Source organism: Dipodomys merriami, unplaced genomic scaffold, assembly GCF_024711535.1.
Source record: "Dipodomys merriami isolate MVZ:Mamm:240054 unplaced genomic scaffold, mDipMer1.0.p SCAF_30, whole genome shotgun sequence".
Taxonomy (NCBI): domain Eukaryota; kingdom Metazoa; phylum Chordata; class Mammalia; order Rodentia; family Heteromyidae; genus Dipodomys; species Dipodomys merriami.
This window is the reverse complement of record NW_027204493.1, coordinates 7,522,900-7,546,893: the sequence shown is the minus strand read 5'-3', so window position 1 is coordinate 7,546,893 and position 23,994 is coordinate 7,522,900. Positions and strand designations below refer to the sequence as shown.

Below are 23,994 nucleotides of genomic sequence, written 5' to 3'. Positions count from 1 at the left end.
TATGCACACTATAGATAGACAGAGATATACATAGACAAAGATGTGTATTACAGATATCCAAATGATATAAACACAGTTATATAGATATGCAGTCTTTCTGTGATATTCAAATACCATGAAGGAGTAAAGTAAACAGGAAAAAAGATGTTTTAGAAGGCTCCTTGAGGTCCAATAATGAAAAGGGGTTAAGAAAAGCTATTCTAAATAGATGTTCAGCACCATCTTTACAGGAAAATAAAATAAAAATAGATGTTCAGTAGTGCTTATTTGCTAGTTTTAATCCAGTATAGCATGTCTTTTGTTTAATATAATTCTACTTAGGACTGTCTGAGTATGAGAGTCATTCTGGCATCATTGCTTGTTTTGTCTTTGGTATCATATTGACTTTAGTAAAGAATGTCTGCACAGAAAATAAAAATATTCCCATGACTCAGAGAAATGATATTTTAAGTGTAATGCTCATGTTTCATCTGAGGACTACAAGCTATTCCAGAAGAATGTTTCATCAATCTTCAAAGCAATCTACTTTATAGAGAAACAGAAAAGAGCACACTGGTGTTTTCCTAAGTCCTCTCCATGGGGATGACAATTAGTTCTAAATTCACACTCTGGAATTTCAGTCTCAGAATGCTGTTTCTGCGATAGTCATGGTTCCAGGATGAAGGGCTGGATGTTCAGAGACCTATAAGGACCTAGTACCCAAGGGACCAGGGACCAAGTGAACAAGCTACTCGGTTAAGGTGAATGCACAATAGATACAGGCCTCCGTATCACTCTACTTATTCTGCCTTTGACCTCAAGGTGAGCCACCTGTCGAAAAAACATCCCTCCCAGGAAATACACTTTGTGGCATTTTTCCAAAGAGCGTCTACCTTTTCTCACATGCAAGGGTGATGTTGTGTCCATAACAGAGCTACTTCATTTGCGACAGCAAGCTCAGAAGAGAGAGTAGTAAGGGATTCCAGCATGAGTAAAGGCGTATGCATAACCACAACACCTGTGTTCCAATTGACCTCAAATACACCTGTGTCTGTTTCAGATTTTTCTTTTCTTTTCACTTTTTTTTTTTTGCCAGTCCGGAGGCTTGAACTCAGGGCCTGGGCTCTGTCCCTGAGCTTCTCTATGTTCAAGGCTAGTGTTCCACCACTTGAGCCACAGTACCACTTCTGGTTTTTTTCAGAGAGTAGTTTACTTTAGAGATAAGAGTCTTACAGACTTTCCTGCCCAGGTTGGCTTTGAAATGCAATCCTCAGATCTCAGCCTCCTGAGTACTGTGTGTGTGTGTGTGTGTGTGTGTGTGTGTGTGTGTGTGTGTGTCTGTGTCTGTGTGTCTGTGTCTGTGTGTCTGTGTGTGCGCACTTATGCATAATCTCAATTTATTTTGCCTATTTTTTATAGTTTTATTAGAGAAATCCCTTGTTTAAAATTATTCCTATGTATTTTAAGCTATTGGGCACATGATTTTTCTATTTCTTCCTTTCAGAGTTGAAAAAGTGTTTGTTAATTCTGTACAGCAATAATACCAAGTATTTGGTCAATTTGTGTTCTGCAACTCTTACTGAATTTATTAGTTTAATATTTTTGTTTCATCTTTGTAATATCTTTGTTTCATCTATATGCACAATTATGTCATCTGAAAACATGACAATTTACCTTTCTCTTTTCCAATTCAGATATCTTCTATTTCTTTCTTTTGCTTGATAGTTCTAATTTCTCTAATGGTTATTCCTGTCCCAAGACTTACACTCTTCTATTTATTTATCTACAGTGAAAGAAAGCTATAGTCTCTATGTCACAAATTTAATTATAACCCTTAGTTAACAGCTTTCAGTTGCTAGATATTTCTCTGGGCCCTTTAGGACCTGATTCTCTGCTTTCTCCAATACCTTTCAACAATTCCTTAAATTTCCTTACAACTTGCTTCAGGTCATCAAACTCATCATTCTCTTTCGCCCCTTCTTATCTCTCCCTTTCTTCATGTCTTTCTGAAAGGTCAGGTTCACATATGTTTATATAACCTTGTTAATACACTGCCATCTCTTTGGTCTTAGTTATTTATGCTTTTTACCATAGAATCCTCTCTTCCTTCCCCACTCAGATCAAAGTAACTTTTGCTCCATTGTGCATCATCATCCATATTATCTACTTATCTGCAGCTCTGCTTTAAGCACACAGTAGGGTGTGTCAATGAATAGGAAGTGATATTTTCTCTATCCCCACCCCCCACTCCCACTTTTTCTCAGATAAATATTTCACCTACTAGTCCCTTCATATCTAGCTCAGAGATCATTCTTCTGAAACATTATTGTTGACATTCTAAACTATGCTGGGTAGACTTTTCTCCATACTCATCTCAATGAATGAGCTTTTATAAAGAAAGTCAATCTTACCACTTCCTCTGCTCAAGATTCTCCAGAGTCCCCACATTTTACTTAGTGTGTCTCAAAACCCTCATGGTAGCCTACCAGGTCCCAGGTGCCACCCATGTTTTTAATTATCTTTCTGACTTCATCTTTTAGTCCTCTCCTGTTCCTTTCTCTAAGCTAAGGTATGAGGCACCTTTAGTCCATTACAATAGCTGGGATGCTTGCTCTGAATGGCCAGATGACTAACTCCCTCTTTTGTTCAAGCCTTTAAACTTAAAGACTTGATAACCAGCAACACACATAGACCCACTTTTCTTTACTCCATTTACTCTTTTCATTGTCCAGCTATAAAATTTACTTATGATGACCACATGTTACAAAAGTAGATACTTTTTATTATCTGTAAGTAATTTTACAAAGGGGTTCCTATTCAACATGTCAATTTAGGAGTACAATGCATCTTGGTCATCCTATCATTCTCCCACCACCTATTCTTTTTTTTTTCTTTTTTTAAATTTAATTTAATTTTTTTTGTGAACATACTGTACAGAGGGGTTACAATTACATGGGCAGGATAATGCGTACATTTCTTATCAATCATTGCAGCCTCCTCCTTTGTTTACCCTTCACATCCCTCCCACCACCTATTCTATTTATTTGTTTGTTTTTGTCTGTCGTGGGGCTTGAACTCTGAGCCTGGGTGCTGTCCCTGCGCTCTTCAGCTCAAGGCGAGCGCTCTACCTCTTGAGCCACAGCGCCACTTTTCCACCACCTATTCTAATCCTACCATTTCACACAAGTACATTGAATGTCATGACTGTATTAGCCCACCTTTTATCTCTCTATTTGCTTTCCTCCCACTCTTGGATCTCCAGCTTGCTCTGACAAAACATATTTCTGCTTCCTGGTATTCATTTTGTTAAACTCTAACAGTTGTTTAAAGGAGGTACAGTATTGAAATCCTCCTCCTGTATAGGCTTTTAGTCAATTTCTTTGTGTACATATGCATAGATAAAGGAAATAGTTTTATCTTTTTCACTTTTGAAATGTGCTTATAGTGGGAATTGTATCTTGATAGATGACCACTTAAGTGGGAATGAAAGAATGCGCTCTGGTTTTTCCATATTATAATTTTATTCCTTGCCTACCTGCCTATCATCAAACCATGAACCTTTTGAACATTTACTGTTCTCAATATCTTACCACATTTCCTGGCAATAGTGGATTCATAATAAATGTTTGTTAAGTGCACACATTCATTTCTCACTTTACCACCTCCATAGCTTTGTAGGTTGTAAAGTTATATACACTAGAATACAAAGGCAAGTTTCATTTTAGACAATCACAGTTTCTGAGATCTCCAAAGATGAAGTGTCCAAATGGACCAATATGGAAACTCCCTGTGAGGTATTTGTAGGGTTGCTGAGAAGAATTCACCACAGTCCATTTATCTTTTTTGTCTCCATTCATATTTATGTTGGGGCATTTATTTTAATGAATTGGAAACCCAAATGGAAATTTGAGAATTATAGAATGTGAAGAACATATTTTGCCTCTCATGATGGGTCTGTTTCCTTTCTTTCTCAGAGCGCTTCCTGCCATGATGCAGTGGGTCCGCATGCAGAAGCCGGGGGAGAGCGGCATCAATATTGTCACTGCTGATTTTGTAGAACTTGGTGATTTTATCAGCACTGTCATAAAGCTCAACTATGTCTTTGATGAAGGAGAAGCCAATACCTGATGTCACTATTGGGAGTGTCCATGAGTAAGATAGAGAAGAATCATTGTATTAGGCATATTCTCTGTAAACGCTCTGATCCCCCTATTCCACCGAGTCTCTGTGGGGATTAGGGCTAGAAGTGGGTGGGAATAGGGGGGAAATTGCTTCTTCAGTGATTATAATTATACTCTACATTGCTATAAATATTTCATTTCCCATTTGGTGAGCAAAAGCTACTTCTAGTGTTAGGGATAATGGAGAACAGTAAATCTGTTTTCCAAACTTAGTCTGTATTGTATAATTCACAAGTGATTATTGGATTGTGTTTTCTTATTTCGACCTAGGGCTCCTCAGCTGTCCATGCCCTCTAACATTTCTGCTCATTCTCCTGCTCGCTTGCTCTTTCTAATCAGATGCTGTGGTGTGGGTCTCAAAACAGTTGAATGCCCAGCTTCCTGTGTGTTACATTGTTATACTGAAATTTACTTGTTTTGTGGGACTTGGTGTAATATTCTGTAGTCACTTGCTATTGGCATCATAGATAACCTTTGGTGATAGAAAATATGCATCAAATCAGCTTTCCTGCATCAGTCATATTGGAAGTCATAATCAGTGATTTTTGTGTTATTTGAAAACAATAGTGTTTCCAAGTATTTCTATGTAAGGCAGCTATAACCATAGTGTAAAAACTTTTTTTAGAAGGAATATGAGTGCCACTTCCATAGCAAAAAATAAGGAGATAGGGGCAGGTCAACACACTGTTAATTCAATAGCAATGTCCTGCCACTTCCAGTCATTGACAAGCTAAAAGAAGTGTATTTAAGTAAAAAAAAAATTAAAAGAACATTTCCAAAAGCCCTGTTCACAATTTTTATTTTTAAAAGGAAAAGGAAAAATAAATTTGCTTTTATGCCAGATTGAAATTTCCAAATACGAAGTTATAAACCCCAGATTTTGAGAAAAAAAATATTCTGCGGGAAACTTCAATTTGAGTTTGGAAGGGAAGACAAGTGAAAGGAGTTAAAGCAATGTTTTTGAAGCTATGTCTGTAAAAATCACACGGATCCATAAAATGACTGAAGAAAATTCTTGAAATATGTGTGATATGAACCGACTTGTTTAAAATTGGCACTATCTTACCATATCTGGGTTCCAGCCTATTTCAAAGGTAAGATTAAGGCAGAGGGCAGAAAGGCAATAACAAAGTATCTCTGCCTAATTCTCAGCAATTCAGATATATAGGGAAGAGGAATGAAAACATACTGCACATTGTTAAGTGTTAAATCAACCTTAATGTCTTCATATTTGATAACTCATTGTACTTACAAAGTGTCATGTTGAATGGTAGCCCTTTCATAACAGCTACTTAAAGATAACAGAGCTATACCTAATAAAAATGTATTAATATTTGACATCTTAAAACACCCTGTTAGCAGAGCACACTGCCCTTCTTTATGCATACCACAGGATTATTTAGGACTCATTTGTAATACTCTAGCAAATTTTCTGACATTCTTACACTTATTCTTACCATTTTGTCTTCATGTTTAGATACAGTCATACCCAAAAAGGCTCTTGGGACAATGCAGTTCCATTACAAGTGGCCCATAGCATGCTTTCAACCCGTTAATTATATTTGAATGGAGACCAAAGACTTGATTTCTTAGACTTGGGTAGGAAGTTAATTTCAAGATGCTCAATGTAAGGATTACAAATAAATAAGAGTAATTTTGAGAATATAAGTACTCTATCAGATACTGCAGAAAGGGAACAAAAACTGTTTATACTGAAGAAACTTTATGAAAATACCATATGTGTAGACCAAGTAACATGCATATGCTCACAACATATGTTTACTCATTCCAGTTTTGCGTGTATATATATGCATATATAAAGAGAGAAATACATGGTATACAATAGATATCCATTTCTGTGCAGGTAGACAGATGCATAGATACAAAAGCACACAGATTATAGACAAGCAGTAAAATTCTTTTCAAGTAAAAATAGTGATCTTATTACATAATTTAATTTAAAGACTGAGCTCCTTAACAATGTATGAAAAAGAGCAATTAAATCTTTCAATATAGAATAGCTAATCATTTGAAATATTTTTGTAATTATATTATAACTTGACCCTCCTCAGTACTTTGGTAGACAAAACTATAGCTTGTTATTTAAATATTTATAAAATACAGTTTTTTTCCTTCTTTTCATTTTCTCTTCCCTAGCACTGATAGCCTTTCTATCTTTTATCTCCTTCTATCTCTTTTATCTTCATGGGGACTGAATGTGAATCCTTTTATAAGATTATTGCTGATTGAAACTTATTCTCTGTAAATTAGTCCATTGGGAAGATTTTCTGATTATTCATTATTTACCCCTTGGGAGCATCTTTAGCCAAGCACATCTGCATTGACACAAGAATTTAACTTGTAAGTATGACATGAAACACATCCTTCAACCTATGAATGAAAATGAATTCAGCATAGAAGTAACTATGTTGTGTTTTCTTGATTTTAGATGCTTTTTTATAGTGTTTGCATAGAATAAACTTTGAAATATTTATCATTTGGGTGCTGGAAAGAACAAACATGAATGAAGCATTAGACTGTAGAGTTTTTTAACTGAGGAAATCCTTTCCTCATTATTACTGATATGCACCCAGAAATCTTGCTAGGCATAAGGTACTTTAAATCCAATGTTACAGTTTCCATGTGTTCCTAAGCACTAATGTAGCAGGCACTGAGGGTAAACAGACTTGCCTTAATTTCTAAAGGACAGAGGTAGAAGTAAGTCATGAGAGAATTTACTGAAAGAGATTCCCTGGAAAGGGGAATGGTGAGAATGTACCTCTGATGGTGTTCTGCTCATTGACCCTGCCCTGTACACATTTAGGGAGCAAGCTGTGAGAAATGATGATATATAATTAAAGTTTGATATCAGAAGTGATGATATGCAATTAAAGTTTGCTCTCAGCCTGTGCTCCTGTGTCTTAGCTGGTCATTGTCTTTCCAGAGATCCTGAAGTACAAGGGCTACAAATAAGCCCCAAGATGGTAGTAAAATACCTCTTGGTTTACTTTTCATTTTGCTTGTTTATTAAGACTTTATGTTGCAAGTCCTACAAAGCAAAAAAACAAAAATCCAACTTTTACCCAATCAAAAGAGTGGGTAAAATGAGGGAAAATAAGTAAATGATAATCATTTTTACATTTGCTTCCCTGTCAGCAATTTTGAAGGAGAAAAAGAATACTTCTGCCATCATCATTTGTGTCTCCCATCTTACTACATAGTCACATGAACACAGAGAATGAGGAGGCATGCTTTAAAAGCCTTAGGATATTCTATAAGATGACCTCAATGTTCACTTGCAGCCATACTGGGAAAACACATATCATAGAGGGCCACCTAACAGTGAATGTATTAGGGCCTACATGTTTGGCACAATGCACCTGTGTACACACACCCACACACACACACACACACAAATACACAAATACAACACAATTTTCAAATTAGGTGAAGCTACACTTAATCATCCAACCTGTTTTCTCTAGCAGTCTTTAACTCTTGAAATCAATTATTTCAGTTTTAGTAGGTATTCACATAGGTTAACTATTTAAATACTTAATGGGACAAAAATCATGAAAAAAGAGAAATGTTAGAGATAGGAAATGCCTGGCAGTAATAGTCTATTGATATTGTGCTTTAGAATTTAAGCTAGAGAATCTGATGTAGACTAATATAATTTACAAATGAGTACACATCTTCCCTTAAAAATATTTTAAGTCCTTAGAGGTTCTAATATGTCTGTAGGCAGAATCCCCATTCAGCATCTCCCCTGCTAGGATTCCAGATTAGAAAGTTGAAAGTCTCAGGAAATGCATGTCTTCATTAGGTGTCTGATTGTCTGGTTTTACAAATAGGAACTCCATTGGTATTGTCATTGTTGAATTGCTAAGAGAAAATCATGCACGGTGCCCCTCAGGATATGCTAAACAAGATTTTCAAAGCATTTGATTTTTACAACACTTTAGTCTTTATAGCTAGGTTTTGGTGACACTGTGGTGTAAATGCTGTATTTGCCATAACTTACTGGTGGTTTCTGTGTGTCATATGGTTTTCAATAATGCTCCAAATTGTTTGTTTTCCTAATGACAATGATAAAATATTCTGTAGAATTTGTAAAAGGTGTTGATTGAATCTGTTGAAACTTGTGTAATTTTTATCTCACTGGTGATACTATTTCATAGTTATTAGTTCTAAATGTATATTTGTGTGAGTCAAAACTATGTGCTTGTCAGTGATTAAGTATAAGTATATTATTATATCTTATAAAAAATTATCCTAAAGAAAAAGGGCACATTATTACCAGCCTTAATTCATTGTTATTTTTTGTTTCATTGCTACAAGTCAAATTTAAAAGTTAATCCGAAATTGGGTTTATGATAAAATTTAAACAAATCTTATTGGGTATATGCTTTAAAATTTCTCTGAGTTTCCATGAACATTGATGTTATCAAACACAATTGACTTATGAAATTCACATCAGCTACCAAAACAACTCACCACTAATACTGTTTCTTCCAAGCATACTCTGTAATGATTGTTTTTTTTATATTGATAGGTTTTCCTTAAAAATTATTTGTTCAGGTCATCAATTTTGAAGTTGGATCTTTTGAAATATGATAAACATCCTAGGCTCTGTCTGATGAAGCTCCATAAACATGGTTTCCTTCCCATAAAGACAAGTGGATCGCATTCATGTACAAGTAGTCCACCAGGACAAAACTAGGGCCAGATCAAGTCAGACACAAAGCATAAAGCCCTAAAAATCTTATTCAGGCTTAGCAATTTGATATGAGATATCAATTTACTTTCTCTTTTTTCCATCCTCAGTTATTTCTTTTTAATTTTTAACATAGTCAAGTAAAATATAGAACATCAGTGAAATTCAAATTTCAATAATACATTTAATGTATTGCTATATTAAAAATTGTTTTCATATAAAAATTCTGATGTAAATGGATATGCCCTGTGTTTTCCCCCTAAATCTGGCAACCCTATCTATCTCACAAAAAAATCTGCAGTCTCAGTACCCATTGTGAAGAAAAATATTGGCCCCTGCTAGATATGTAAGTGCTTTATGAAGAAATCAACTCACAAACAGATGGAATGATTACAGCAAGTGTCTTCATTAGATTAATGCCACAACATCCAATTTTTCTCTACCATGGCCTGTCTTGAATCACAGAATCTACCCATTAATTCTGATGCAACATTCCCCAGTAATTAGAATAATCAAAAACATATACTCAGATACTTAAAGTTCTTAGAAAGTAGCAGTGTCCTCTAACTTAGTAACAAGGTCTGTTTTATTTTTTTTTTATTTCAGAAAGGTAACAAATTAACTCATTATCCTCTCTCCCTACATAAATATCTTAAAAATTATTTTCATTAGCCTAGGACCAGTCATCTATGTAACTGTAGAAAATGTTGACATAGAAATGAATTTCACTGTGGAGAGGGGATGCCTAAAGTATAGCCACCATTATGTTGTACGCCCTCACAACAGTAGGGGAGCTAGGTAGCAAGTGGGAAGCAAACTGTGGTACTTTCTGAGAAATTAGCATCTGAAGAAAGACTTGCTAAAGCAAATTATAATAGTTCATTTTATAGAATGAACTTGAAAACCCAAGACTCCCCAGAATAAAACAGTTTTCTACAACAGTTCTCAGAGATTGGAACCATGTTGACATTCTTTTTAAAATGCTTTCAAAACACTACTGTTTCCAATTTTGAATCTTTGAGTCTGTAGATTTTTTCAAACATTTTTGGTAGCTTTCTCCTCTCTTAAAATTCCTGAGTGGTAAAGGAAAACCCATATTCCTTAGTTTAATGTTCCCCATCTCATATTCTTGCCTGCATATAATGGTGTTGATTTGCTTCATTTCTAAAGGATGGGAATTTGAAAAGCTGGTGACATTTCCTTCATTAGACACCAGAAATTCACTGGAGGGAGACAGATCTGTGCCTTCTTTTCTTAGGATCTATTCATTGATACTTTAACGTGGTGTAAAGAAAATTCATGCCTACAGTCTGAATAGTACATGTGAATTTTTTGATAAAATTGTGTTCTTAATGTAAAAAAAAAGTTTATTAGTATCCAATGAAATGCCTAATAAAGTCCTGGTACCAGTTAATCTTCTTTGTTTTATCAATTCATATTCATTATAAACCCCTAAATAAGTTTCTTAAATAGGCATGACAAAGAAAAACAAAATATTCGCTTTAAAACTATAAATTATCCTATTAATATTCTGCCATAAAAATACCTTCTCAACAATAAGGGAAATGCCATAAGGTCTTTGATTATATCAAAGTTGAATGTGATACTCTAAGCTTCTGATATCACAAAGAAGGCCACTATAGACATAGAAATGTTAATACATTTTATAAATATTACAAAACATCACTTTATGTTGAATTTTAGGATGAAAGAAACTTTTTACTGCTTGCCAATTGAGACTAAAACATAAGATATTATTTCATAACAGATTGCCTTTGTGCTCATATCCATGATGTGAGGCTCAAATCATGCTTCAATACAAGCAAATTAAGCAGTGTAATAGTCTTTAAAAAAAAACAATCTGGTGAATAAATTCAGTCCAGGATAGTCTTTGGGTTTGAACTTGAACATTATCTTTCAAAAGTCTCTGCTTTTTATATATGCTAGTAGGTTCATTAAAGGATTTCTATTTATAAAGCTGTCATACCTTTAGGAAATACTGAATGACTGAAAATAATCCTTGATATGATCATATCTGTGTGTTCTAGGTGTACTTCTGTAACTTGGTGTGACAAACATTTGTCTGCTATGTGATGAGCTCTCTACTAAGCACATCAAAACATGTTTTTCGAAAGTGGATGAAGTATGTTTTCTGTATAGTTTCTTACTAGAGCTAATGCTAACACTATTTTAAAAATTAATTCTCAAAGGCATTAACAAAATACTATGTCCACATCATAACATAGTTCAAATGTGGATAATCTTGAGTATTCGAGGGGAAGGGGACCATTGCTGACATAAGTATAATTCTGGCAACAGGCAGTGAAGAGTGGATTCCTGCTCACTCTGCCAGACTCATTCCTTCAGACTTCCTGCTCATTCCTTCAGACTCTGCCACGATGCACAGGGCACATGTGCAAGATGAGCTGCCTCTTCCGGTTCATAGCACTGTGGCAACGAAGTCAGGGCCTCCAGCCCTTTCCTTTCCTCCCCTCCTCTCTAGGCTTCAGATGAAACGCCTTCACTCCACAGAAGTGTTTGACAACACTGATGGGATGACACCGGGCAACTGCTACACTGCAGGTAAGCAGACTCTCACCAAGTCTACAGAGTGTAAAAGGAGTGATACGGCCTGGGTTAAGGCAGTGAAAACGCCAACTGAAACTGAAGAGACCTTTCCTTTTGTCGAAGTACTACTGTAGAACAGAATATTTCTGCATTGACTACCAACATGAACGATGAATGTATGTCCTTAATAATGAACCAAAATAATTGCTATATTGGAGTTAGATCACATGAAATGAACCTATATATAACAGGCACCTGCTACAGTATTTATTCTCCAATCCCATGCATAAAATTTTTCCTGGAAACATCTAGAGTTATTAGGCAAGAGTAAACTGTATTAAATTCTAATGAGAGGCAGAATTGAGCGTCTAGGCGGCAGAAAGAGGAGAGTGACCAAGCACTCTAATGTTTGCTGTGTGTGTGTGTGTGTGTGTGTGTGTGTGTGTGTGTGTGTGTGTGTGTGTGTGTGTGTGTGTGTGTGTGTGTGTGTGTGTGTGTGTGTGTGTGTGTGTGTGTGTGTGTGTGTGCTGGTGCTTGGAATCAGAGCCTGGGTGCTATCCCTTAGCTTTTTCACTCAAAGCTGATACTTCATCACTTGAACCATACCTCCATTTCCAGCTTTTGTTTTACTGGTTAATTAGAAAGAAGAGTCATACAGACTTTCCTACCAAGGCTAGCTTCAAACATTGATCCTCAGATCTCAGCCTCCTTGAACACCTAGAATTACCACAGGTACCTGGATTTGCTGAGTGCTCTTATGCACACTTTAAAGAATTCTAATTCTCTATGCATGTGTTTTATCTCATAGGAATATGAAAATTGATCTGGGGTTTCCTGAGAAATAATTACAAAAACATCTGTGACCTCAACATAACTTCTCAGATGTTATTAAATTATACTCTTTCATTTTGAACAACAACAACAACAAAACCTTGATTTAAGCATTCCAGGTGAGAAGCATATCTTAGCTACTTTATGTTCTGGGAGCATGTTAGGTATTAAAGCTGAGATGAAATTGTGCCTGGTTGTGACTCAATCGAGTCATGTACATGTGCCTGATAAAGTTCTTGTACATATGAAGAAGGGCTGAATGCAGATGAGGGACAAACAGATAAGACCATATTCCTTGCGTCTTGTTTGGTAAGGGAGTTTGAACTGAGAACAGGAAAGTGGTATTTCATGGATTTGTTATTGTTGTTTCGGGAGAACTAGAGTGCTTGCTAGACAAGCACTTTACGACTTGAACTAGATCTCTAGCACTTCTTACAATTGTTTGTTTTTTTTTTTAATAAGGCCCTGTGGATTTGGTTTTTGTTTTGCCCAGATTCACCTCTGACTGCCATCCAACTCTCTATACCTCCCAAGCAGTAGGGATTACAGATGTGAGATATCCTGCTCAGTGAGATTCTCTTGCTTTTAAAGGAAAATTCAATATGTTTCCTAACGGTGTTTAAAGGTTTTTTAGCCAGACACAGAGCAGATGCCCACTAAATAACTTCCAGTGCCACTGAAACCATGTCACCTAATCCTGATTTACTTTGACTGCTTTTTCTTTCTTTCTAAACTCCAGATACTGTGAAAACAAAAAGCTATCATTTAGTAAACACATACATTTTTTACTTTTAAAATCTTTAAAACATAGAAAAGTTGTAAACTTGTTAGAAAAAACTTACACATACACATTAGTTATTTGAAACTCATATGTGTACAGTATTAATTTCATCTTCTGGAAAATTATGTTTTTCAAATATTATGTATGTTGCATATCACATTTTCTTATTAAGATGCTAGAATTGAAAACTATAAAATTCTTTTTGTGTGTATGTGTGCAGGTCTTATAGCTTGAATTCATGGCCTGGGCACTGTGCCTTAGTTCTTTTACCTCAAGCTGACACTCCATCAATTGAGCCACAGTTATACTTCTGGCTTGTTGGTAGTTAATTGGAGATAATAGTTTCATAGACTTTCCTTCCTGGTCTGGCTTTGAACTGTGATCCCCAGATCTCAGTCTCCTCAGTAGCTAGGACTATCGACATGAGTCACAAGTGCCCAGCCAAAAACTATTAAATTCTATCTCCCTTAGTCATTTTTATACTAAAAGAAGTCAAGTTAACATTCATGTTATCCTAAAGCACCACTGAGCACTGAACAAATAAAGCCAATAGTTCATATGACAAAAGAAGAAATAAAACCTAATGTTTTAGACAAGAATATTAGGTAGAACAATGTTAGGTGTACTGGTTAGTCTGCATAAGATTCAGGCTAGAAGTCTTATTGTGAGGGAAACACCAAGCAATTCTAAGAATATTTCCAGAATTTGCTGATATGGTCAAATTAATGGTTAGACAGAGGACGTGGCAACGTTGGTGTCACCAAATAATTTCTTTCTAATCAATGACACTTGCAAGAGATGCAGAAGTCACTAGTTGAGTTCTTATTGCTGACTCCATTGGGTATTCTGTGAATATGATATGCTCCTACAGGCTCATGTATGAAAGCCTACAACCCAGCTGCTAGAAAAATTTTCAAAGGCTCAGGAAACTGGGAGATGGGGGGTCTAGATGGAAGAAGGTAGACCTCAGGGGTATCTTGTCCTTAGCCCCATCCTCACTAGGCCCCATGTCTACTGTGAGACAAACAGCTCTTCTCTGTGCTGTTTCTTATGCCTCCATATAGAGTCCAAACACATGCATCCATGTAACCATGGACTGCACCTGCTGAAACTGTGAACCAAAGTAAGCCTTTCCTCCTTTGATATGTCAAAGAAATGAGAGAGGTCACTAATACACATTGGCTGAACCAACATTATCTGACAACTGAGACAGGTTGTTTCTGAGTTTGGGCAGTGAGAGAGATGCAAAGCATGGATATGATACGCATGTTTAGGAGTCCCATAAGATTTTTCTGTATGACGTCCTGTCTTTGAGGAGGTTAAATATCCTCCCCAGCCCACAGATCCAAAGTTTGACTGCCATTACAGCAGCTGCAATTTATAAGATTAGTAGAAGAAAATAGTCTTCCAATCCAAAAATACAGCTTGTAGCAATGAGTTTTTAAAGTAACTCTGAAAAATATCACAAGGTGACTGACCAGCAGCCCTATGGACACAGGAGTGGTTCTGTCTTCCTTACAAGGGAATTCTCGATACCAAGTTCAGCAACTGCCTGTTCATTGCCTGGGGCTGTTGAAACTCTAGGGAGATCAAAACAACAGAAATGGATTTTTTTAACGGTTCTGGAGACTGGAACTTGGAAATCAAGGTGTTATAGTTTCAATAGGAAATCCTGTACAGACTCATGTGTTGAAAGGCTTGATCCTCAACTTGTGGGCACTATTCTGGGTGGTAGTAAAATACGTAGGATTTGGGGGCCTAGCTACAAGAAGTATGTTACTGGAGGCATGCTCTAGAAGGATATCTTGTCCTTCCCCTCCTTCCTCCTATTTTTTCTCCTCCTCCTCCTCTTCCTCCTCTTTCTCTTCCCCCTCCTCCTCTTCCTGCTCCTCCTTCCTCCTCCTCCTCCTTCTTTCTTTATTTCTCTCTCTCCTTCTTCCCCTTCTCTCTCATTCTTAGCTATCATGAGGTGAGCATGGTGCTCCACCTTTCCCTTATATCATAATGTTTGCCTCAGCACAGGTCCAGAAACTAGAGCCAACTAGAAACTGTAACTTCTGACTCCATGACCCCAAACAAATTTTCCCTCCTTTAAAATTGTTTTCTCAAGTATTTTGTCACACTGATTAAAATATGATCAACATACATGCTGGCAGGATTCCTTCATCAGATTCTGAGGAAGAAATTGCCACTAAGTTCTCAACACTCTATCTCTGCCTCTACCTTCATATCATATATTTCTCCATGTTTACTTTGTGTCCTCTCCTTTATAAGCCTTTGGATATAGGATCCACTCTACTGTAGCATCACTTCAACTTGACTACATCTGCATCTGCAAAGAGCCTGTGTCCATATTAGGCTATACTCTGGGATCTAGCTGTGGGCATGCATTCAGGGGAAGGGTGGGATGATATTCATTCTATTTAAAAAGTGAAACATGTTAGAATAGGAATCACGTGTTACAAAATAATATAAAACTCATTTGTTTGAATAGATTTCTGTGTCTTACTGTACTTGTCAAAAAAACGTAAATTCAAGTGACTAATTAGCAAAATCCTATCTAAAGCACTTTAAAAAATACTGATAATGTAACAAAGAAATACAAGATCTGGACTTATGAACATCACCTTCAAAGTTTAATGTAACTTTAAAGAACAATTATTTCAGCACAATCTGTTCAAATAGTATGTACTTGCCCCTAAACTTCATTACTTCTCTGAAAGGCTTCTCAGAAGAATAATTACATGATTAATACCTTTTTTATTTATTTGCTTTTCCAGTTTTGAAATGTCTGATTTTGAAAGAGATAGTAGAAACCATAGGTTAATAAGTTCACAGAATGACTTTTAGACAGAATAGATTCATTGTTTTATTCCCTCATGTAGATAATAATAGACTGGTAACTATCAAGATTAAATTCAGAGACAGAAACTATGCAGTAAGTTGAATGAAAAATTTTAATATATTAAGAATAATTTATATACTATACTATATTAATAAATAATATAATCCTAGTTCCAAGAGATTGAATCCAGGAAGTCAGTATTGGCTAGGATGAAGTGGGGATGAGTAGAACTGCCAACAACTGAGAAGTAAGAGAAACAGGATCAGCCTTTAGCCCTCAGATGGCTTTGTAGCATCCAGAGAAGAGGTTATCTCAGGGCTGAAGTTCACACTTCATTGACAGCTGCACAGCAGAGACTCACTGCATATAAGATGCTTTGCCAGTAGGATTTGATGGCAGTCTACCATCTGGATAAAACCATCCAGACCATGACTCAATTTTCATTGTACATTGCACAAAAGGGATCAGGGGAACCTTGCTCAGGGATTGAATCTACCACTCCACCCAGGTGACCTCTGCCGCAAAGCAGAACACAGAGCCCTATGAGTTTCTTGAGGATTTTGCTGGCCAAATGGGTGCTTCTAGACATCCTGCACTATAGGACCCAAGTATTGTAAAAGGAAAGCATTGAGAAACCTTTCACTAAATAAGCCTGTTGTTGGAACCTAGTAAGGGAAGTATATGGGCCAAGAGGGCGATGATTCTTATTTCCTCTTATTTTTTTTCTCCTGAAGTCCATTGTGCCAAATGACAACAGAAATCTACTTAAAGAGCCAGCCATGTTTTCATAAAGAAGGCAATGAAATGTGATGTGGAACACAAATGTGGCAATAAGTTGATAATTACCACATCTGACTACCAGTTTCTTTAGTTTTCAAACTGAGTTTCATTAATGACGTGCTACACAGCTAGAATTTGGAGAATCAGCTAAATTTTGGAGAAGAGAAAATTTATCTAGACTATGTAAGAACTAAAAGCAAGCTAAGCAAACACGTGCCAGAAGACTGGAAGCTAAGTATGTCATCTGATGTTCTGCTGACCTTTCACCTCAACATAGTGATTTTGAATGCTTATACACAATGTTTATATACAATTGTTTTATGAGCTTCTTCCTCCAACTAGACCCCATTTCTTTTCATTTGAATTTATTTTATTTATGTGGCACTGAGGAATCAAACCCAGGGCCTTATGCATGCTACTCTACCAAGCACTCTACCACTAAACCACATTCCCAGCTAGACCCCATTTCATAGTTTCTACCATTTCTCAATAATACCACCAAATTTTATATCCAGCAATGGTCAATCCATTTTTATATTTATATATATATAGAGAGAGAGACCTATATAACACTCACATATATACATACATATATACATATACACATTCATATATATGCACACCATATATATACATGTGCATACATAATGCACATACATGTGCACACATGCACACATAACACACTTAAGCAACACTTAAGCAAAAGAATGGGATCTGACTTTCCAATGATATGCCAATCTAATACAATTTCAGAATTCCAAGACCATTTCTTTTCTTGAGTGACCCTTGGAGCATCCTATGGCCTTCCTGTATATACTGTTTTCAAGGATGAAGAGCTTATTAGTAAGGCAAATAATATATTAGTTAGACACCACTATTCACTATTTGTTTTTTATCCTATAGCTACAAAGGTCAATGATATATAAATACATTTGCAAGTTGGGATCTGGCTAGAAGATGGATGAACTAGCTTGGTTAAAAGACAGAGATAGCAACAGTGAGATGTACAAGATGCTATGTCGAAAAACAAACTTTACAATTTAGGCAGGGTGGGGGGATTGGGAGATGTAGTTGTGGAGGTGGGTGGGACGGGATGGTAGGGGAAAAACAAAGGAGGAGGGAACAATGCTGGATAAGAAATGTACTCATTACCTTGCTCATGTAACTGTAACCCCTCTGTACAGTATTTTCACAATAAAAAAGTTACTTTAAAAAAGACAGGTAGGCTGCTGTCATTTAAGGAGACATTTCTAGCACTTAAGCATGGGGCTATTATAATCATATCGATATTTTAGAATATTGCAAATGGAGTTTGGTAAAAAATATGGAGTGGAGATATATATATATATATATATATATATATATATATATATATATATATATAATGAACAGGGATCATTAGAAAAACATTCATTTACAAAAGATCAAGAATGAGATTGCTGAAAATGATTTGTATAACTTGTGGGTAGGAAGGGAGGGAAAATAAAGAGACTGCTAATAACATGCCTACTTAAGTGTGTAGTGGTCTGGCTACTACATGAAACATACCGGAGTAAATCAGAAAGCATTTTTCAAGTTCATTGTCAGGGCAGCTAGAAATTAGCTTGACAGTGGAAAATGGGAAAGGGACTCCACTTTGGAGGGGAGATCTAGCCTCACTCAGCACCACATTGTTTATCAGTAAAAGAAAGCTCTATGAATTTGTACATCCATCAATTCTAGAAGTTCCTGGACATCACTTTGTTATTGGAAAACAATATAATAAAATCTATTCTGTGAGCTCGCACTTAGGTAAGAATCAACTGCAAAATTTGCAAAGATCCTCAAAAATCCATTATCTCCTCATACCAGCAAAATATGAACCCTTCTCAAATGTGCTAGACATTTCACGTAGGATTTTGTGTCATGGGTTGATATAAAGAACCTAAACATTTTAACCAAGTATTAACTAAATGTCTGATGAAAATTACCTTGCAATTGGAAAAGATGACCATTTGTAAAGACAAAATGATATGATACAAGATGGGGCTTAAGGATCTGCTTTCTGAACTGCAGTTGTTTTAACCTAGACATTCTGCAGGCTAGTCCCTGATTTTTAATTATTCCATTGACGTCAGATGGTGTCTAATGCCACCAGCTATTTTTATAAATCAATTGAATGTGCAACAGCTGTCTATATCTGAATTAGATCATGGAGCAGCAATAAAGTGCATGGCTTGGCCATATGGTAGATGAACAGGCACTTCTGGGAGATATTAGGGAGAATATTAGGTTTCCCCAGTATTCCCTGGAGTCATGGTTGCAGGTGTCAATTGTACAAATCACTGGGTGCTTTGGCTTGCAGTATATTTGTAAGAAAAATAAAGAAAGCACCATTTTTTCTTTGCTGATCTGGAAGTAACTACCAGAACACTGATCATAGTATATAGGAGAGAAACAGATTTTTCAGTGCCAGACAAGAAAAGAATTCAATGTAAAACTGCCAATGCCTGTTCCATTGCTCAATTATATGTTGATTTCCCTGAGGAAAAGTGAAATAGATGATCAGAAGTAGGGCCAAGATGCCACCTGAGCCCCAGTACTCAAGTGGGCATCCTCGGTGACTTTTGAGATTGCAGGATGTGAAGAATGCCTGCCATTGGATACATGGATGCAGATTTTGCTGAAAAGACCTAATAGAAGTCTGTGAAAATAAAATCTCATGCAGAAGTATATGAAGGCATCATGATTATTACCGATATCCTGAGCAGAATCCCCAGAGAAGCCATGGGCCTCTTTTCATGTAGCATTGTTTGTTCATGTTTCAATATTTTCTATTATTTTTCATTTTTACTATTTGTTTTCTAACTGATAAATTAAAAATGCAAAAAAGTTATACATATTAATGGGATTCCATGGGATATTTCAATACACACAAACACACACGTGTCTTACATAATATTCAAATCATTATAAACATTCCTGTCTCATCAATGATCTGTCATTTCTTCTTTTGAAAAAAATGTCACTATTCGTTCTTCTAAAGTTTTGAAATATGTGTAATCCCATACTGTGAAATATCATAGCAGTCCTTACTCTTAGCTAAATATAACTTAGTGCCCACTGATCACTGTTCTGCCCACTGTTCTTCATTCCTTCTTTCTACATTTTTATTAAAACTAAAACAAGCACACAATCAAGAAATGTCCCATGATACATATTCAAGATAGATCTCCTAGCTATAATGGAAAGGTCATATAGTATAATTTTTTGATTCTCCAATAGAAAGTCAGTTTCTTGTACAAACAGTTTTATTTGTGCAGATGGTAGAAACTCATTATTTTATAATATTTCAGTATAAAATGGGGCGGGGTAAATAAATGTTAAATTCAACACTGTCAACTTGCTATTACTCTGTGCTCTTTTCCCAGTTAAGACCTTTGATTGTGCTGAATTTTAAATTTGCAAATGATAATATCAGCTTCAAAATGTCAGCTATTGTGATGATTTGGCTTTTCACCTTTTTGAGCCATTTGCTTTACTTGATTCTAAAATGTCAAATGTAAAGTCTCCCAATAACAAAGCTATGCAAAGCTTTTTCCCACAGCAACAATAGTAGTTAATGGATAATATTTTTGAAACCTGTTTCACATGTAAAGATCTGTGCTCTTTGCTTAATCTTCTAACTGTGCAGTTTGAACCATCATTTAAACAAATTAGTCAATAAAATACATATTGAACACTGGAAATGACTGATTTTTTAAAAATCACATCTATATTGGTAAAGAAATAGAATAAATATTTCCACATTGTCTAGACATAGACTATCTCTGGAATGATACACAAGAATTAGGTGATATTGGTTGTTTCTGGGATTGGGATTTGGTGATTGAGAGAAATATATTATTGCATTTCTTTATGAGCTGTTTAAATATTTGAAAAATAACCTACTTCAATGACTAACAACTTCAGACATTGTGGCACCTGCCTGTACTTCCAACTACTTAGGAAAGTGAAGTAGGAAGATTGTGGCTAAAGTCGAGTCAAGGTAAAAGCAAGAGACCCTGTCTAAAAACAAAGTAAAAGCACAAGGACCTAGATATAGCTCAAGTGGTAGGACATTTGCCTAGCAAGAACAAGGCCCTGAATTCAATCCCTCCTACTGCAAACACCTCTCTCTCTGTCTCTGTCTCTGTCTCTGTCTCTGTCTCTGTCTCTGTCTCTCTCTCTCTCTCTCTCTGTCTCTCTCTCTCACACACACACATACACACACACTCATATGCATTTAAGTTGGAAACTTCGAAAGCCTATCCAACAGTTTATTCTAAATGGTATCAAGCCCCCTCATTAAGCTAGCTCTCCCCTGAGCAGAAAGCCCATATTCTGAACTGCTTTCCTACCCAGTCAAGACAGTCTCCTCTTCCTTGTACCATTTCCTTTCACTGCCCCATTGTTCTCAATATGCCAGATACCTGTAATCTTCTACTGTCCATCCAGCAGGGCCCCACTTTAAACTCTCTTTCTTTGTGATTGAGGTAATTTGGGCAGTAGCCTTTCCAAGAGGAACACTGGGGCTGAGAACTTCCAGTGCTAGCCGAGCAATGACTTCTACCTCATACTTCTGACTCTGAAATTCTATATAGAAAGAAATCGGTTTCATAGGAAACAAATTAAAATCCAAGTGGATATTCAAAATGTAAAAAAAATCTTCCAATTCTTATCTAGATATCACGTGGGATCTCAGTGAGGGTAACAGATCTGTGTGCAGAGATGACTAAAAAATGGCACAACAGGGCTGGGAAGGTGGCTCAGTGGTAGAGTGCTTGCCTCGCATGCATGATGCCCTGGGTTCGATTCCTCAGCACCACATAAGCAAAAAGAAAAAAGCCAGAAGTGGCTCTGTGGCTCAAGTGGTAGAGCGCTAGCCTTGAGCTGAAGAGCTGATCGACAGGGCCCAGGCCCAGAGTTCAGGCCCCACGACTGGACCCCCCCAAAAAAATGGCACAACTATGTTTATTGCAGCCTTATTTACTATAGCTAAGACATGGAACCAACCCAGATGCCCCTCAGTAGATGAATGGATCAAGAAAATGTGGTATATATACACAATGGAATTCTATGCCTCCATCAGAAAGAATGACATTGCCCCATTTGTTAGGAAATGGAAAGACTTGAACAAAATTATATTAAATGAAGTAAGCCAGGCCCAAAGAAACACAGGTCCCATGGTTTCCCTTATTTGCAATAACTAGTATATGTCTGAGACAAGGAAAAAAAAGGTCAGGTAAGTTGATGTTAGGTGAAATGAACCCCAAGATAAGTATTCCAATGTTTTTTTTCTTTCTTGCGATTGTTTCTAACATATTTATAAGATGATTTCTTTGTTGCTTTGTATGTCCTTCCCTCACGGTATAACCCCTGCTTTCATTGTCTTTGATGTTGGTATAATTTGTGGAGGGGAAGGGCAAAAACAAACCGTTTCAATAGGGATACAGGTGGACCCATTGCAACAATGAGATGTACAAGACATTATGTTAAAAAATGAACTTTACAACTTCGGACGGGCAGGGGCGGGGTGGGGGAGCAGATGGGAAAGGATGGGAAGGAGAAACAAAGGAGGAGGCAACAATGCTTGATAAGAAATATGCTCATTACCTTGCCCATGTAATTGTTACCTCTCTGTACAGTATTTTCACAATAAAAATAAAAGAAGGGGCTGGGAAGGTGGCTCAGTGGTAGAGCTCATGCCTTGCATGCCTGAGGCCCTGGGTTCAATTCCTCAGCACTACATAAGCAAAAAGAAAAAAGCCGGAAGTGGTGCTGTGGCTCAAGTGGTAGAGTGCTAGCCTTGAGCTGAAGAGCTGAGGGACAGAGCCCAGGCCCAGAGTTCAGGCTCCATGACCGGACCCCCCCCCCAAAAAAGGGGGGGATACACCATCTGGAAGGTGAAGGAGATTCCCCTCCCACCCCCCGTGGCCCCCGTCCTCCCCCCATTTATCTGTCCCCAAGAATCTGATAAGGGAGATGCTTTTTCCTCCTGGTTAAGGAATTCCTAAGGCTGTATAATTCGTTTCCCATCCTAGACAACCAATGAGTAACTACATAAAAAGTGTAGCTGCTTTTTGCTGCTTTCATTTCCTTTTCTGGTGAACTCTGCTCCCTTTGGTTACTTCCAGAGATTTGACTATTACCTACAAAATGGTATTTTTAAATGAAACAGTAGTCATCTATATCAGAAAAGAAATGCTTTTCTTTGAAGTGATACTCTATTTGGAGTGACTGCCAGAGACAGTGAACCTAGGATATGGGGCATAAATCTAGAATAATAATCTTCAAATAACTGAGAAAAAAGTTGACTGCTTAATGGGATTTTAAGATCCATCACCTCTATGGATCTCATTCTAGTAGAAAGTGAAAGTACAGTTGCCTTCCTTTTTAAAAGCATTCCAGGATGCTCTTATCAGAGCTTAGTCTAATGCTAAGAAATTAGGGATAATATAATTGTATCACTGAGCTGGGTTCATTGTATTCTTTCAAATCTCTTAACAGCACATAGAGCATGGAGTTCATGTGTTTTCAACCATTGTTTAAAATAATTTGCTGCAAATTTTATGTCCTTGTCTTTCCAAATATACTACATGCTCCTTGAGGAAGGGAACCAAATCTTATTTAATCCACAGCATCTGTCTCAGTGTCTGACATACAATAAATCTTTAAAAATAGCTGTTGAATGATTTGAGACACCATAAGGATGTAGCAACATACAACTGGGAGGAAAACATCTGGGCTGATAATATGAATAACTCATTTCAATTAAGGTTCTGTTTCCCAGCAAGGAAAATCTAATTTAGGGTAAAAAAATAAAAAGATAAAATACTGAGTCCACCTGCTTATAAAAGTAAAATGTGATCATTAAATATGTGTCACAAACTTTAAGGAACAATGAATTAATATAATTCTCAAATTGTTATCAATTGAAGTAACAGATCTAGAAAAGCAGAATTCCAAAAATGTGGGGGGAAAAGAACAGGTTGAGGGAGACATGAATGAAAAGAGTAAAAGGTAGAGTACAAAGCTAAGATGAACAAAGGAGGAAGAGATTTCAAGACATTGGTGTTTGTACATTTTATTTTATTTTTTAAAATTTTTTATTGTGAAAATACTGTTCAGAGGGGTTACAATTACATGGGCAAGGTAATGAGTACATTTCTTATCAAGCATTGTTGCCTCCTCCTTTGTTTCTCCTTCCCATCCCTTCCCATCCCTTCCCATCTGCCCCCCATTCTGCTCCTGCCCATCCAAAGTTGTAAAGTTCATTTTTCAACATAATGTC

At 36.6% G+C, this 23,994-nt stretch overlaps 1 protein-coding gene across 1 annotated transcript in view; it reads left to right on the top strand.

Moving 5' to 3' along the window:
• The window catches only part of Plcxd3 (phosphatidylinositol specific phospholipase C X domain containing 3), a 149,799-nt gene extending 139,524 nt beyond the window's left edge, over window positions 1–10,275 (top strand). Inside the window, exon 3 of the mRNA XM_070041106.1 lies at window positions 3,954–10,275. Within this exon, the coding sequence (XP_069897207.1) occupies window positions 3,954–4,107 (154 nt within the window). The 3' untranslated portion in view covers window positions 4,108–10,275. The remainder of the gene's footprint in view (window positions 1–3,953) is intronic.
• The last annotated feature ends 13,719 nt before the right edge of the window (window positions 10,276–23,994 follow it).